The sequence below is a fragment of the Diuraphis noxia genome, unplaced genomic scaffold (genome assembly GCF_037042655.1).
Source record: "Diuraphis noxia isolate RWA-SAM2 unplaced genomic scaffold, SU_Dnox_SAM2 contig0003, whole genome shotgun sequence".
Lineage (NCBI taxonomy): Eukaryota > Metazoa > Arthropoda > Insecta > Hemiptera > Aphididae > Diuraphis > Diuraphis noxia.
Genome location: NW_028301713.1, coordinates 81,109,043 through 81,126,512, shown reverse-complemented (window position 1 = coordinate 81,126,512; position 17,470 = coordinate 81,109,043). Strand labels below are relative to the sequence as shown.

The following is a 17,470-nucleotide window of genomic DNA, read 5'->3' as shown; positions in this document are numbered from 1 at the left end:
CAATCTTTCAAATCCGTTTGAATACAAATACCTAGTAAGTTTTTTATAATTCAGTGTTTTTTAATATTTTTTTATTTTTTATATTATTTAGTTTTGTCGAATTTGTATGAGGAAATTAAATAAATTCTATGTTTTTCCTTAATGTACCAAATAATATATTTTTAACCATCATTATAATTTTGTTTATTTTTAATTTTAATTGTATTTATCTTAATTAATAATAATAATAATAAGTATATAAATAATTTAATATTTATGCCGACGAATTAAAAAAAAAATTAATATAGTTTATATTGTTTGACGTTAACAGAAAGTAATAATAAGAGTAAAATATATATTAATTAATAATAAATAATATTATATTAAAATTAAAATTAAAACACAAACATTTTTTTTTTAAATATATAATTTTGATAATTTATTATAGATAAAAATAATTCAAACATTACAACAAAATGAAAATAATATTATAAAGGGTAGAAAATATTATTCATATCCTCAGAACGACAATATGGATTTCTACTTAATATGAAAATCGTTAAGTAAAAATAAGTAAAAAATAAACGAGTAATATTTTGATGTTTCGTACAAATTTTAACTATAATTTATTTTATATTAATTTAAAAAAAATATTTCATCTGTTATAAAATTGTGGATACATTCTGTATTAAAAAAAATTATGGAGTGTATTAATTTAAATTGAATTATCGGCAGTATCTTCTTCTTCTTCTTCTTCTTTTTCTTTTTCTTCTTCTTCATCATCACAATAATATCGTTCATCGCACCATTTAAACCATTCTACTGTTGACGGCTTATTGAAAATGTTTTTTAAGCGATAGTCTGAAACTTCCTTCAATGTTGACAAATACAACTTTAACTTTCTGTTTGGAATATAATTCACTAACGGTGATAAGATCCTGGAATTTTAATGTGAATTATTAACAAAATATTATTTATTATTATTATTGTTTTTATTGTTATTAATACTAGTTGTCTGTATTGATTAGTGTTATTAACATTTATTACGATTAATTATTAGGTTTTATTTTAATAACTAAAATTGGTCAAACCAAAATATTTACAACTTAGGTGGCAATTATCAATGTCTAAGGTTTGTACATTACCTAATCTACCTAATATCTACTTTAAAAGTCAAAACGTTTATCTGGTTACAATAGCATTCTGGTAAATGAAACGTATTTTAAGTCTGGTTTGAATATTTTCAAGAAAACTATTTACGAAATAAACATAACAAATCCAATGAATTGTCCATAATAATATAAACTCTGCAGCGTGTCCTAAAAGGAAGTTGTACAATTTGACAAGTAAATATTATTTTAACTACTAATCTTCTTGTGAACCTATAGGTGTTTAAATTTATTTGTGAAAAAAAACTCTTAATTAGTTATATAAGTACCTTATTTCGTTTATTTTTTTTTACAAGAGTGTTTTATAATTGAATAAATATAACAGACACGTATCTTCTAATCATATAGCATTAAAGATTAAACTATACAAAATGGAATTAATTGTAAATAATGTTAGTAGAAAATATAAATTCAATTTTACCATTAAAAACTTATATTTGGATTTCGATTGATAATTTGGGTAAATACTCATTTTTAACTGAATATTTTAATATGGGCTTATAAAAATATTTTATAACTACTTAAACACAGATCAAATTTACATAAAATTTTTTACTTTAAGGTATATAAATAATTGGAATTGTTCATGAAAAAATGTCTCATAATAATTCGTAAGCAACTAATAATTAAATTTTGACCATTTTAAACATTAAAATTTAAAAGATTTAAAAAAAAAATGTATTTAAGTTTTTCATTTGTTTAACTCTTTAACTCATAGTGACGTGCATTTTTAATTTTATATTTCAAATCGGAATGTTTTTCGATACATTTATGTTGTATTTTAAACGAGTGGTTAATCTATAACTTTATTAATATTTAAATCTTAGATGAGCGTAGTAGAAAAGTATCCCACAAAATATTGGTGCATTCTTTCGTTAATCTAAACTTAAAATAAGGTATAATATTTTTTAACAAACTATTCGTTTATAGTATAGTTATAATACATATTAAATTGTTTTAATGTATATAAATAATATATGATGTTTAATAAATAAAATATCTTAGTTAAAACATGTCAGAAATATCATTTAAAAAGAATTCATGAATTATGAAATAAATTCAAGTCATTTTATTTTTAATGTTTTCGATTCACTTATTAGTGCATATTTTATTTTTATATATCTGTGTAAGTCATGGAAATAGTATGTAATTTTGAATTGGGGATAGACATTGTAGACTTATCTATTGTCAACATTTCGTTCCCGTCAAAATCCGAATAAAAAATATGTCCCAAATATCGCGGTTACTCGTATAGTTTATGCGATTTAAAATAAGACGGAAACCTATAATTGTAAAAATCATCAGAAATTTCGGACTTTAAAATGTTATCAACTTAACGTTAGAACGCGATTGTGACATTTTGCGATAGAGAAAATTGAATTGACGTTTTTTACCAGTTCGTCAATATGGATTGTAGACTCGGTGATTTGGTGCCGGACACAAGACAGGCTGTCTTCTCCACGCACTTGGCCGATTGCACGAAGGCCACAAACTGTAATAAATTTCCAGCCGCACCCAGCGTGTCCAGACCGGTTGTGCTCCTCCTGAGTACTGAGTCGGTGATGCTGTCGTTACGCAACTGGATTGCGGTATTAGCCATTCCGCTCATGGGTGGTGGGGGCATCCCGGGGTTTGGCTGCATCATGGCCAAATTCTGGAGATAGGTCAGCAGGTTGGGCAACATGGGTAACAGGAGCAGCCTCATAAGCTTGCAAATAATGGTGAACTTGGCGAACAAGAATCCCTTTAGCACCACCAACAGCTTCAACTTGACCCACAGGAAGACGAGGAACTTGATCACTGTGAGCACCTTGAGCTTGGCCAAACCGATCTTGACCAATACCAGCAAGGCCAACTTGTATATGTCGATGGACATCTTGTGGCTGGGTTGCCGGACCTCAGCCACGACGGTCGCCGGTCGCGAAGATTGTGTCGGCGGGTCGCTGTACCAACCGATGTAGCCGTCCCCGCCGCTATTGTCTACGTTGACGTTTTTGAACGATTCCGACTCGTAATTGGCGCTCCCGGAATTGTGGTCCACGCTGTTTTCATAAGTGTTGTATCCACCGGTGATGCTGCTGCTGCCGTCCGCCGCCACATCCGTCTCCATGATCATTGGTCCGTATTTTTTCAATTGCCTATGACTGGGGTAGTATCTGTAAAACACGACAACCGATCAAACGCCATAGAAAGTGTGGCACCTGAGGTGAAATTGGGTTAGGAGAGAGGAAGACTAGACACCCTATACTACAAAACTGACTGTGCTTAAAGGTCTCTGCGTTTACTAATAATTAAGGTGTACACTGTTACGCTTTGGCCATAGCTTAATCAAAAAAAAAAAAAAATTCCTCCGTAAGGATTAACAAAAGTTTTTTTTCTTTTTAAATTTAGATTTATCAGTTATAATCAATTATCGAGTAAAGCATGATTTTTATAGTTTTTTTTTTTTGTTTAATAAAACTATTGAAAATGGAAAATATAATTATAGTATCGATTATATTGATTATGTCGATAAAGAAAGTTTCCTACTTAATCGAAAAAAAAAATGTTTGGTTCCTCAAATGAATGAATAATCTATTCTTTAGTGGCGGTTTATTAAGTGGGTATATGAGAAAAAACATTCATTTAATAATTCTATTAACGTTAAGATTTGACAGATTGTCGAATTGACTGAAACCAAGACTTTTCTTTATAGGTTCCTACCTACATGCTATGTTTTCTTATTTCATATAATCATTGTTCTTGATGTCATGATTTTTAATCATACAATTGTTCAATTCAACGCATTATAACTTATTCTCGTTAGTCTTAATAATTATAAGTTGACCATTAGTCGTGAATCACTATTATATTTTCATTTTTCCTACCTATATTTAATTATTCAGAATTATTACTATACTCGATTTAACACAATATTTATAACTTATTCTCTTTAGTCTAAACAATTATTATTGTTTATTTCAAATTAAATTAAATTGTAATTTTTTCTATCGCAAATAAAGTGGTCACCGCTTATTATGATCACGGTTAATGTTATCAATCATCTATTATTATCGAAAAGTATAAGTACGGGCTGAATTTATACTTATATGTGTAAAATAAGCCGGTTATTGTAATCAATACGCCAAATGTTATTAGAAAATTATTTGAAAATCGATGAAAATATACTTAGGTACTACTCAAATTATACTGAAGAAGATATTGTACATCTTAATCACAAACAAAACCTGGAGAAATTTAAAGCGATAAGAAATTGAGCTCGAGCCGTAAACAGATACCGAAAAATGTCCCAGGTTCTTTTTAAATGAGAGTGGCCCAACGAGTATTAAAAAGAGGAGTGCAAAAACACTTTATCCAATTTATAATTACAATATAAATACAACATTTTATCAATGATCTTTTAACGGTAAAAAAAAAAAAAACAGACATCAATCAAAAAATTCTATTGTTCAAGTTAGTAGTAATTAATATTTATTTACGTTTTATTTTATTTTTTCAACAATTTAAAATTTTGTATACCTACATAATATGTATTTTAATTAGTAATCAATAATAGTAAATTAAATAGTTAATTTTTTTAATAACTATGTGTATATTAAATTAAGAACTTGGTACATTATTATTATTTTTTCAATTTTCGTTAAGTGTTATCAATCGGATTATGTTATCAGTTATGTCCCGACCAAAGTGATTACATTAAGCGGCAACCACTAGTTGTATTATATTATTATTTTGTTAATTGAAAAATTATTTGATTTATTAAATGATAAACGACTAATATTGCGTAGAGTGATCTTTTTTGAGACTGTATTTATTTATTATTATTATTATATATTGAATAGTCATAATAATATATGTAGGTGGGTACTTATTATTTATCAGTGTATGATTGTGCTACTTGTCTGTAACTTAAATATAGAATTATAATATTGTAATATACGAACTAAAAATGAATAAACTGAATATGCATTGACGAATATGCTTATGCATCTATAAACACTATATAATATATCGCTCTGTTTTGATAATTAAATATTGTGTTGTTAAAACAATATTCTCACCACTCACCAGCATTATTACAACACAAGTTTCCAAACACTGTATGTACATAACCCCGTTAATTAAACAGACTGTTATTTTACGGTTAACTCAACAATAAAATATATTATTATAACGTCTTTACCCTTTATACCATTATAAATCGTAAAAACATGTTATAATATATCATAACTATTAGCGATGGAAATTTCACCATAAAAAATTTTCGGTAAATTTTACTTAATTTTTTTTATTAATTTATTATGAAATCAACAACATACTACCACATTAATCTTGAGCAATATAATATGCTGATGAGTTAAAATTCATTTTAAATATTAAAATGCGTTCCATATTACGTATGACTTTTGTACCTACATAACAAGTCTACCTAACGTCTTAGTGCTTCGCTTTATGAGTGTTTTAATATTATAATCTAAACATTTGATCGAATAGAGCAGCGGTTTTCAGCCTTTTTATAGTCACTTACCACCTACACAATTTGAAAATTTTTACGTTCCACATGACCATTTTTTTGCTTATTAATAATTTATAAGTTTTTGTTATATATTGTATAGAATTTTATTGATAAATTAATTTTTTATAAAAGCAGATTTTCTTCGCGTACCACCTATGAGCTTTCCGCGTGTCACAGGTTGAGAACCGCTGAAATAGAGGATAACAGGCGAATCGTGATATCTATTCTAATGCGACACTAAAATAAATTTAAAATTCAGATTAAACGTGTATGAGGTTGGTATATGCACCTGTTCCATCTTGCCGCCGAATACTCCGAACGCTGGTCTTCCGGGTCGGTGGTTTCTTGTTGGATGTTCATGCCGCCACCGTACAGATGATGCAGGTAAGGCGGGTGCAGGTGGTTGCTGACGTACCGACTCCGTGTGACGAACGGCGTCGAGTCTGTCGTTAGCGCCGGATAGACGTCGACCTTCGCGGTGACCGGCGCCGGACCGTCGTCGGCAGTCTGCTGCAGCGACGACAGCGTTTGGTAATCGTCCGACGACCACTTGTGGCCGGTGGTCTTGAGCCCAGCCGACAACATGTCAAACCCCTGGCCGTCGGTTTTCTGCTCTCGCATGTCCCTGGGTGTTCGGCGGTCGGTCCGGGCGCCTTGGACCGTGCTAGTTTCGAGCTGACGATCGGCTGGATAAACGATTGCACCGCAACCGGCCAACAGACCGAACGCCAGCAAAACGGCCGCGTCGCGATATCGGTCGTCCATTTTTTGTCGTTATTATAATTGTTATTATTATTGTTGTTGTTGTTATAGATCACCACTGCTGTTGCTATAGATGAAATCGTTTTTCTGTGTGCGACTACTGTTTGCTGACACTTGTTTTTAAGAATCACTTGTACCTGTTCAACATAATATACCAACAGAGGCTGTAACAAATAGACACTATTTTTTTTTTTTTTTAATCAAGGATGAAGTGCACGAAATAAATATGCAACTTTAGAAGTCAGTATAGTTGGCCAACTCGCGACTCACGGTACTCTGAGTCGTTTGAACTGTGTCTGGCCTTGGTCACATCCAAAGATAGTTTCCAGCTACAAAAATTAATAGCGATAGCCTAGAGAAGGAGAATAAATAATTTATATTAATTCAAAAATCTAGAACAATATCGTACTTTTATTATGATTTTTCTTTCTTTGTAATAAAATTATACCGTTTAACCATATTATGGGGGAAAGTATTTATTTTTTTTGCGAAAATTAAAAATCATGTATGCAGAATCACATAAACGACTACTATTACTAAACTGATAGAGGAAAAAAAACATTGAACAATTTGTGGAATTATTAACGAGCCGTAATTCATGGAACAAAATTTAAATAATATGTATTATTATAATATAATGGTATTATATTTAACCATATTATGATGTAGCGAAACCATTTATTAACTACATAGATCGGACGTGTAAGCTTCAATATAAACTATATTAATAAAACATTTGATATTCTTTTAAAATATTTTTATATATTATATTTATTTTTTATTCCATGTACATGTGGTAGGCTGATGATATAATACTACTTATGTATGATTAATACAAGTATTAATATATCTCACTTGAGGTGTGTTACTCAATATTCATAAAATATAAGTAGGTAGGACATTTTGAAAATATTTATTGAGTATTTAAACGATTGGTTTACATGTCTACAACACGCATACTGATTACATTTTAAATGGTATTCAAGAAAAATCCAGAAATCTGTAGGGAATATCTATAAGTACTCATAAATATATTATAAGCAATTGGCAACTGTAAATAGCTATCTATTAAATCTTTAAGGGATATTATAAAAGTTATGGCCCTCGATGAACATGCTGCAAATATATAAATTTTACTGATCAGACATTATAATATAACTGACAAACAAACAATACAATACAACAAGATATGTAGATTATATTTATATATAAGATATTTTATTCTATATAATATCATAATATATTGTAATTAGATTAGGTACATTAGAAAAAATAGATATATTTACGTTTTCATAAATTGTATTGGGAAAGTAATAATTAATATAACATATTATAATAATATAATATAATAGTTACATCATTACATAACAAGATTAAAAATGTATAAAATAAAATACTAAGTAACTTAAGATTTTGCATTTAATTAACCACAAATCTTGGTATTTCACATACATCTTATCTTTTATGACTACCTATATCAAACATTGAGGCATAGATATAATTAATGATGACTACAAAAATGAAAAGAAGAATAATAATGCTGCAATAACTTTGTCAGATCTTTACTGCCTATGGGAAAAAGTCTTCAATATAATAAAAAAATTTCATATGAATAAATTTATGTCATTAACTAATGCATTATATGCTTTTTTGATAATTCAATACAGATCCGACTTTATTTTTATGGAATTCACTAATACCCAATGATGCTAATACAATATAATATCGAATCGGCCAAAATTGAAGTTTTTTCGTTAAAGAAACTGTTGCTCCTAAGTCCTAATAAGTTTCGGTGAAGGTCAGTTTCAAAACTTGTAAGATTCTAAAGTTTGGAATACCTATTGTAGTAGAATCAGTTGGGGATAGCCGTTATTAAATACCTAATACATATTTGCGTTACCAAACCAAAACTTTAACATTTTACATAATTTATATCAAAAAAGATAATCTATTTTCTGGAAAATAAAAAATCATATTTTTTTCTCTTCAGATTATTAAAATAAAGATCCGTTTATTTTTACATACTAGGTGCACACTATACAGATTGTGTCCGCTCACTTTAGATAAGTATCATGGGCCATGTAGATTAGTTATTTCGTGACCATAATATAGTGACACAGTCCGCTGAAGTGGATATGGTTTAGGGAGACTGGGGAGATAACACGTATTACTTTATAACATAAAACTATGAAAATATAACTTACACTTGATGCACTTAAGTGGCTTGGCATGATAGAGTACACGCTTTATTATGTATATATAAGTATACACAAATATACTTTTATGTACGATACACACGAACTTATTGATTCGTATTTTATGTACTTGCGATGAAGACAAAACTTGGGGTTGATACACTACACGAGGTTACTGAAGATAGGGTCGTTTACTGTGTCATATTATACGGAAATATACGGTCGGGAAAAGGAAGAGTGTGTGTGCGTACAGTGCACCTACTGTGATTTTCTTATTAAACAGTTCGTCTGTCACATGGGCGTTGCCGATATCGCACACACAAACACACATACATTGCCTGTGATTCATAGCCGATGTTCATAGAACTTTATATGTAGTATGCTGGCACTGCACATTGGGGATTTGTGTTAGTGTGAGATTGGAAATGCGCTATAATAGTGTCTATGTAATGGATGGGAAGAGGTAGTCTGCCCGATGGTACGGACCGAGTACATGCTACATTGTGCAAAGGCGAGTATACCTGTGCTGTGGAATAGAAACGACTCGTCGACAATCGAATACATCAAGTCAGTAAAATCAACGAGATGAATGTGTCGACAGGAAAGCGGTGGGTGGGCTGGTTGGCTAGTTGGCACTCGGGTGAGGTAAACACGACGAGGACCACAGCAGAAGTGGCGTTGTATAGTGATCCCTTCGGCGGTCGCCGTTGCTACCGGCTTGACATAGATTAATAGCTAGTTCACACAATACATTCACTAGTGCACATGAATTCACACCCGCCATTCGCCGTCCAGGCGATGGGTAGGTATTACACGAGGGCAGGAAAAATAACTCCTTCCACATACTTTGTACTCGTTGCTGATGCTGTGTGTTTACCGTCCTCAAGAATAACATTGTCCCATTAAAAAGAAAGCGCACACGCAAATTATACAAGTCCTGTTGACATTTAACTTTTTTCAGCTTCCCTCGGTCGGCCCAATTGCTTTCGCTCTTTTTATTCATGCTATACCAGGTTAACAGTCCGTGAAGTTGAATCGAATTTCTTCTTAAATGAGATACCAAATTGCTCTTGATGATGGTAGTGATAGAACATGTGCGACAAATATTTTTTTTTTTTCAAGGTTTTAGTCACACACTACCAAAAATAGTTTTTTTGAACATCCAACGAGTATTAGCTCTAAAATGTAGAAGTATTTATGACGAAGAAAAGTAAAAGTAAGGGGTTTTCGTCGTTTTATGTGTTGACTATGCAAAATCGTGTAAAAGCAACACATTATCAACTATATAGAAAATATTTAACTTTAGAATCGTATTTATAAAACGTATTTTTATTATATTAAAACCTAAAACACAATAATATGTATATTTAAAAAAACATATAATGATATTAATTGGTATATTATTATTTTAAACTTACTCTTATATCACTAACCTATTAGGTAAATATAATATATGTATATATATTTTGAAAATTGTGTATAATCAATATACATATATATCATAACATAATTTATTCATGTATTTCACTGTAACACGGATATTTCTCTGATAATTATTAATACGGTCTAACATTGTTAAAACCGTTATTAGTTTAAACATATTATAATAGTAAAATATTAGAACATTAATAATTCATGTTACCATTATAGTTCTCAGTTTATCGTCTTTATTACAATATATGAAACCTTTTTTAATTACCCATAACGTGTAGTTAGAGATCATTTAACTAAAACAATGAAAAATATAAAATATTTAGTAAGTTATCTCATAGTTTTAAATTTTAGTATTTGTATGAATAATGTACAGTCAAATTGTCATTGCAGAATTTAATTATCGTTGAAAGTGTTATGAATGGTTATTATAAAATATTCAAAGAACATATTATATATGTATATATTTTAAATTACAATAATTTGTATCTGTCATATTATGGTGATAAAAAGAATGCTTGGATTATAGTTATGAGTAAAATATTTAAATGCAACATATAACATAATATATTTATAAATATTAAATTTCTTGTCAGGTGGCACTGCTGGGAACCTTCCTTTTCTGTAATTAATGTTATTTTTTTTCTTTTTCTTTTTAAGTCACCACACTTACTTATTATACACTGAAAGTATAGATTGTAAATACACTTTTATCTTCAATAAAAAAAAAAAAAAAAAAATTAAATTCATTGCAAAATTAAATTAAAGCATGATGTTTTTTATGGATCTACAAATATGATTTTATATACTATTCAAAACAATTGATTTAATCTAAGGTTCTTATAAGATAATGTATAGTTTCCTGTGAATTAATTAGTTTGTATAGGTACCTACCACAGGATTAATGAGTTTAAATGTAATGACTATAAATAAGTCGTCTGTATTTATATTATAATTTAAACCCATTATCATTGTATAAACCTATAAGAATTTTAATGATAGATTTGTGATCAATACTAATCACAAACCTCACAATAGTTAATATAATTTCAAGTATTTAAAAAAAAATAATGAAGACGTAAAAATTAAGTTTAATATTTACAACCTTGTGGAAAAACAATAAAAATAAACACACAAGAATATTACTAGGTATGTATTTTAAAATAGTTCTTTTTGAAACTTAGAACCTTTTAACTAGTTAAAATGGTATTTGTGTTTTTTGGCCATTGCATGAAAAACTACATTTCCTCTTTTTCGTTGTGTTCTACAGTGTTAAGTATAAAATTCATAAAAATACACAAAAAAAACTTGCTGAAATATATAGAAATTAAGTGGTTGTATTGTTTAGAAAGACTTACTAACGAGAATGTACCTAAAAATACACTTAACAATTAAGGGATTAATCGCGAAACAATCAAGATATTATTTTTGGGGAAGAATTTCTGTCTGTAAATACATTTTGCTTGACGGTTATTATTATACTAATTGCCAACATTATAAATTATATTAATTTAAATTAAAACCATTGCGTTAAAACTTTAACAACCAAAAATCGAAAAATTTAAGGAAATATAATTTTTTATATTTTAATATCAAAACTAACTAATTGAATATTATTTATAAAAAGGGAAGCAAGTAAGTATTGTTCTTATATGTACAGTTGTCGTAGAGTGGGTCACTGTAATAGAATGTTAAATTTGAATTCAATGATTTAAAATCATCACGTATAGTCTGTCCGTATATATTACTTAGTATATTTTATGATTATTATGATTTCTATTAAAATCATCTTTTTTTTTCAATTGGTAATATGATATATTGGACTAATTATGCATTTTAAAATGTAATTGTGTGTACAAAATAAAACAATATATGAAAAAATTTAGGAACCTTAAAAAGTAACCACTATAATAATATTTTTAAATAACGATAAAATAACAAAAATTATATTTAAAATATAGTTATTAATTTATATATCTTATTCCATGAAAATGTGAACTTAAAATTTCTATAATTCGTGAATTTATATAAAATTTTGTCAAACAGTTTTAACTTTTTTTTATAAAGATATCTACGGTCTGTCAACTAATAACAATATGTAAATTTGGTTTAGGGTAAATAATAAAAGTTTCATCTGAATAAATTTTGGGGAAGCTGTTCACTAATGGCACCACAGAAATTGAAACCTTTAAAAATAAATCATCCTGCACAATATGCAATACCTATGTATTTTCAATATTTTTAAACTGATGTTAAAACAGATTATGAAGAAACTTGTATTCAATTGTCAAGCTTTTTAACCTAGTGAAAAGTTTTTAGAAATAAAATTAAAAAATAATAATAATAAAATGTCTATAAAAACACAAAAATAGTAATTAAAAAAATAAATATTTTAACTGTTGGAATATTCATTTTTTCTAAAATTTTTGGTATTTAAAAATATTTATTTTATGTTACATTGAAAAATAAAAATAGATTTTGTAAAAAACTGATTTTGATCAAAAATTATAATTTTTACTCAAATATTTTACTGTTCTTTCCCTCTGTTGTTTTGATCAATCAATAATCATAAGGACTAACTCCATCATTTTTTTTCTTAGAATACATCTTCAAAATTGAAAATTGAATTATTTTTTCTGCTACTTGTCGTGTTTTCAGACACAAATAAAAACAACGAAGACTCAAAAATAGCCACATATATGATTATTTTAAACATAATACATAGTAAAGTAAAAAACAATTTTTAATTTAGTGGTTTTAACTTTCCTAACTTATTTGAATTGAAGCAATCAAAACTCTATAGTATATAATTAGGATATTAGGTACCTACTGAATAAATAATAGATATTTTATTATTCCTAAAATTACAATAAAACAACCTAATCCACATTGGATCATTAATATTCATGAACATGTCTTATGAATTGCAAGTATAATTTTATTCAAAGTAATATATTATAATGTGCACTTTCTTCATTGTAACAGATTATGTCATATCAGTTACTGAAAACACATCTAGTATTACAAAATAAATATATCTTATGAATTTCATATAGCCCTTACAATTTTAACTGAAAGATATTATTATATATCATTAGCTAGGCTATCTTAATTTTAATAACTTTCCGATTTTAACTGATTTTACAGAACAATTATCAAAAGTTAGATCAATACCATAATTTTGTTTTGATTTAATTCTTTAACTTTTTTTAAATCTATTTTTGTTCCATCTAAACTTATTTATATATTTGAAAATCTTAGAAACCATAGTCAAAAATTTCAAATTTGTAAAATTAATTTTAATATTATAATATTATTTGAAGCAACAAAATAAATGTATTAATAAATAAGTTATTTGTATGATAGGTACTTACTTTAAATAACTAATGTACTTAAATAATTTTCATATGCCACTATTAATAATAAATAGAAAACATTTTAAGCGTACATATTTTAATATAATATCTACGCTTAGTAAATAATCTTCCATACTCTAACATCGCCTCAATATATAGCTTATTCGAAAATTTAACAAAATACCAAGGTAAGAGTTAAGTGGATTTCTTTTTGTAGATATTGTACAATTTTAAAGATAAATTAATTTTTTCTACTGTAAAATGTTTGTACGCCCACAAAAATGTGTATTTTAGGTAGGCCATCTAGCAAGTTATACATACGTTAAAAATTGAGTTATTTGGATGGTCGATAGCAAAAGATCCTGAATCACTATTTTTGTCCTACTACAAAATTGTAAATATAATTAACTCATGTACACTTATACTATAGGTACAGCTCTCTTTTCAACTAGTATATCACACCAGAGGATGGATTTATAAGAATAAAATTAAGAATTTTTTTGACCTTGCTTAATAAACAATTTTTCATTACAGTAAGATGAACATAGTTTTGATGACCATGCTTGGCTAAAAGTTTACATTGAAGCCGGGAAATAGAAAAATTGGTGTGATCATTAAAAAATAATGTATATTTATAATAAGCGAAGTATTTTTTTTTAGAAAACTACTTTTTTAAATAGACGGAAGAAAGGGGAACTCGACAAGCTTAAGAAATTTCAAAACATTAAAAAAAATTGTGTAGTGTAAACTATCATATAATATAATATATTCTGCCGGTTCCATACCCATATCAAAGAAGAAAGTTGTATGCCAAAAAAGAAACAGATTTATTTAAAGGTGTAGTATGAATAATGTTACAGTAAAATATACAGATGGTGCTGGGAAGTATGGATCAGGGTCACAACACGATTAGGATACTGTTCAACTACTATAGAATTATTAATAAGTAGTAAATAGTTTGAGATCAAACATTGAAACATGAAAAAACTAATTGTTCTTGATAAAATCATTAAGTTTTAGCACTTCAAACATTCATGTTTTTTAAAAGTCAACAGTGCCGATAATCAGTCCATTGATATTATTAAGACAAGAAATGCTAAGGATGTTATAGGCTCAACAGAATAAAAAGGTGCAGTAGGCGAATGAGGGGTGAGAGCTTTATCATTTTCATATTGAGAGTCAGATATTATACTTATTACATACGTAATATTACGCTAACTTATGAACTTATGTATCTAAATAATAAATTATAAACTTTCATAATAAATTGTTGTCCGAGATAGAAGTTCGATATGAATATTCGATAATACGATACGTTATCCTTATCCATTGTTGGCGAGGAGAACGAATAAAATATAAAACACGAATGACAACAAATTTTGAATTTCATTATAATATGTGTTCAGACCTCTTTTAATAGCCGTATGGTGTAAAATTGTGTCAAATTAGTTATATAATGAATCATTAATGAGAAATAAAAATGTTCTGTATAATATTATACCTAATATGTGTAACAAAAAAATATTTTCTGTTCAAATATGTTGCACAGAAAATGATGAAGAAAAAAATGAATCAACTAAAATTTAAATTATTCTATAATTTAAATTCATTTTATGAATTGATATGTATCCTGATCTATAGTTAATAAATAGTTCGTAAAAATAGTTTCAATATATTTTTTTTCAACGTGAATGAAATATAGAGTGAAAAAAAAACTCAAACATGTATTTTATCCTACATTATATTTATCACGAGGCTCATAAATAATACATATGACTACGTTTGCTGGAATTCAATAGTGTACTAAAAATTGAATAGGTAATAATATTCTGAAATACGACATATTTTATAGGTAAGTACTTCCATAGAGTAACAAATTGGCCATTTTGACGTGTTTATGGAGTGCGTTGTATTATTTGGATTAGTAGATGACTTCTAAGAATAATGTATTTCTATCCTGGCTCATAACTTATATTGACGAATTAATCCCATTAAAGTCTTAAAAAACGTATAGTACGATATACCATCTTTTTATTAAACAGTTAAAAAAAAGAATATCATTCTTTTTTCATAAACAGGTAAAACTCATCAACTTTTATGAGATAAGAGTAGAAAACCACTTGTAATTTTCACTTACCAAGGTTTAATATTGTCGATATTTTATTGTAATGAAGAAAATTCATGACAAATAATTTATTATCTTGTAAATGAAAATATTGTTGAAAAAAAAATTATGTAGCTTTAAATAATACCATTGATTAAATAATTGTATATATTTAATCAATGATAATACTAAGAAAAATCTGCTATCCAACAAATACTACGAATCAATATTGGACTGTTTGTAAGAAAAACGTATTGGAGACATATATCGACCCTTAACTGAATACAATATAAAGTAATAACATATGTTGTGGAAAGTAAAATAAACGAAATAAAATGAAAAGCTTCCTATTTTGCTTCTCCACGCGTGAATAATCTTGAATCTTATTGGATCGGAAAATAAAGATTATTTATAATATATATAAAGAACACATTATTTTGCATACATTTTTACAGGAATGCATTTGAATGGTGAATTTTAGAGATTAGAAAAAGAAATCATCTTCAAGTTAAATTAATGAAAAATGTAGTTTGAAAATATATTATAATTTGTATACTGATATAAATACCTGTGTAAAGGACTTAACGCAGATTTTTACACGTCTCATAGATAAGAGATATCTTACATAATGCTTTTTTAGAGTAGACAGGTTTTATTTATTGAAATAATAATGACTGACTTATTATACTGTGACTATAATATATCATAAATATTATTTATTGGTCACCCTTAAATAGTAAGTAATTCACCGAATAAGTCTGTTACCACTAATTTTCATAAACAAGTAATTATTATTGAATATAATAAAATATATTTTTTTAGGGTTAAGGCTTCGACAACTGAGATCATTAGCCTGGGAAACTGTAGGGGAAGGTACTGTAGGTATTAACACGTGGATTTTTTGCCAGAATTTTGAATGGGCACCCGTAGGTTTCTGCTGTGCCAGGTAGGGGGGAGGGGGGGGCGGCGGTTTCTCTCTCCAGACACCACGAAATGCCCGAAGAGCGATGCCGCCCGTGACCGAGATTCGAACCGGCGACGGCGCGCTTCGCAACCAACGCCTTAGTCCGCTTGGCCACTCCGATATTGGTTCAAATAAATGTAGAAAAATATGTAAATACGATGTTTATAGATAAAAAAAAGACATAATCACAGAATCAAGATAGATCAACTTTGAAGTGGATGAACCTTGAATTTCAAAATATATATTACATTTAATAAAAAATAATACAATATACCATCATACAATACAAATAAATAATTATGGTTTATGGTTAATTTCACTAAGTAGAATTTGCTTAGGCAAATAGTATTTTTGTTAACATTTAGTATACCAATTTATCTATAACACAACATCTTAATAATTTAGTAGCAATTTAGTAATGTTTATGATGCAATTAATGTAAATTCAAAAATAAAAATGTAACGCCGACTAATAATCTCGTTGTTGATGCTTTAAACAATTAAAAAAAAAAATTTTTGTAATCTTTAATAATTTAGTATCATTATTAAATGCGTATCAAAACCAGACAAAATATACAAACTATACGTTGTAAATAGATAATGATTGTGTTCACTTCGATGTTTGCGTTACAATCGTACAGGTTTTTAACGATGTGTCATGGACCTAAAAAGATCTAAATAAGCGAAATAATATTTCCAGCATTGTTGATTTTGCGTTCGTTCAACCGTCAGATAATCCGCATTTGTATATCGTAAATACATTACACATTGCACGTAATTTTACATACTACCAGAACTCTCCATTCAAACAAGCATTCGCGATTCGGTTTGTACACACACGTAAATCATCGTAAAATGGAAAAGCCAGAATAGTCATTAAAACGATGTGGTTCGATAATTTGTGTGCATTGAACCCAACAATGAATGGTAGGTATATACATTATACTTACCTACGCGGTTTAATCGGGTGATGGGTATACCAAATATACCCACGT

The 17,470-nt window shown here is 28.2% G+C and overlaps 1 protein-coding gene across 1 annotated transcript; it reads right to left on the bottom strand.

The window, feature by feature from the left end:
- Positions 1–503: 503 nt before the first annotated feature.
- Positions 504–6,691, bottom strand: LOC107169928 (uncharacterized). The gene is made up of 3 exons (XM_015519897.2): positions 5,954–6,691; positions 2,543–3,304; positions 504–917 (listed from the first exon to the last, which is right to left on the bottom strand). The coding sequence occupies exons 1-3, from the start codon at positions 6,427–6,429 to the stop codon at positions 695–697; spliced, it is 1,461 nt and encodes a 486-aa protein (XP_015375383.2). The 5' UTR covers positions 6,430–6,691; the 3' UTR covers positions 504–694.
- Between the last annotated feature and the right edge of the window lie 10,779 nt (positions 6,692–17,470).

What these genes read in the sequence shown, in the direction of transcription:
- LOC107169928 (XM_015519897.2), bottom strand. Translation starts at nt 6,429, where the DNA reads ATGGACGACCGATATCGCGACGCGGCCGTTTTGCTGGCGTTCGGTCTG. An exon ending in TCGGCGGCAAGATGGAACAG is followed by an intron (nt 3,305 to 5,953) that starts GTGCATATACCA and finishes CGTGTTTTACAG; the next exon opens with ATACTACCCCAGTCATAGGC. An exon ending in CAATCCATATTGACGAACTG is followed by an intron (nt 918 to 2,542) that starts GTAAAAAACGTC and finishes TTAAAATTCCAG; the next exon opens with GATCTTATCACCGTTAGTGA.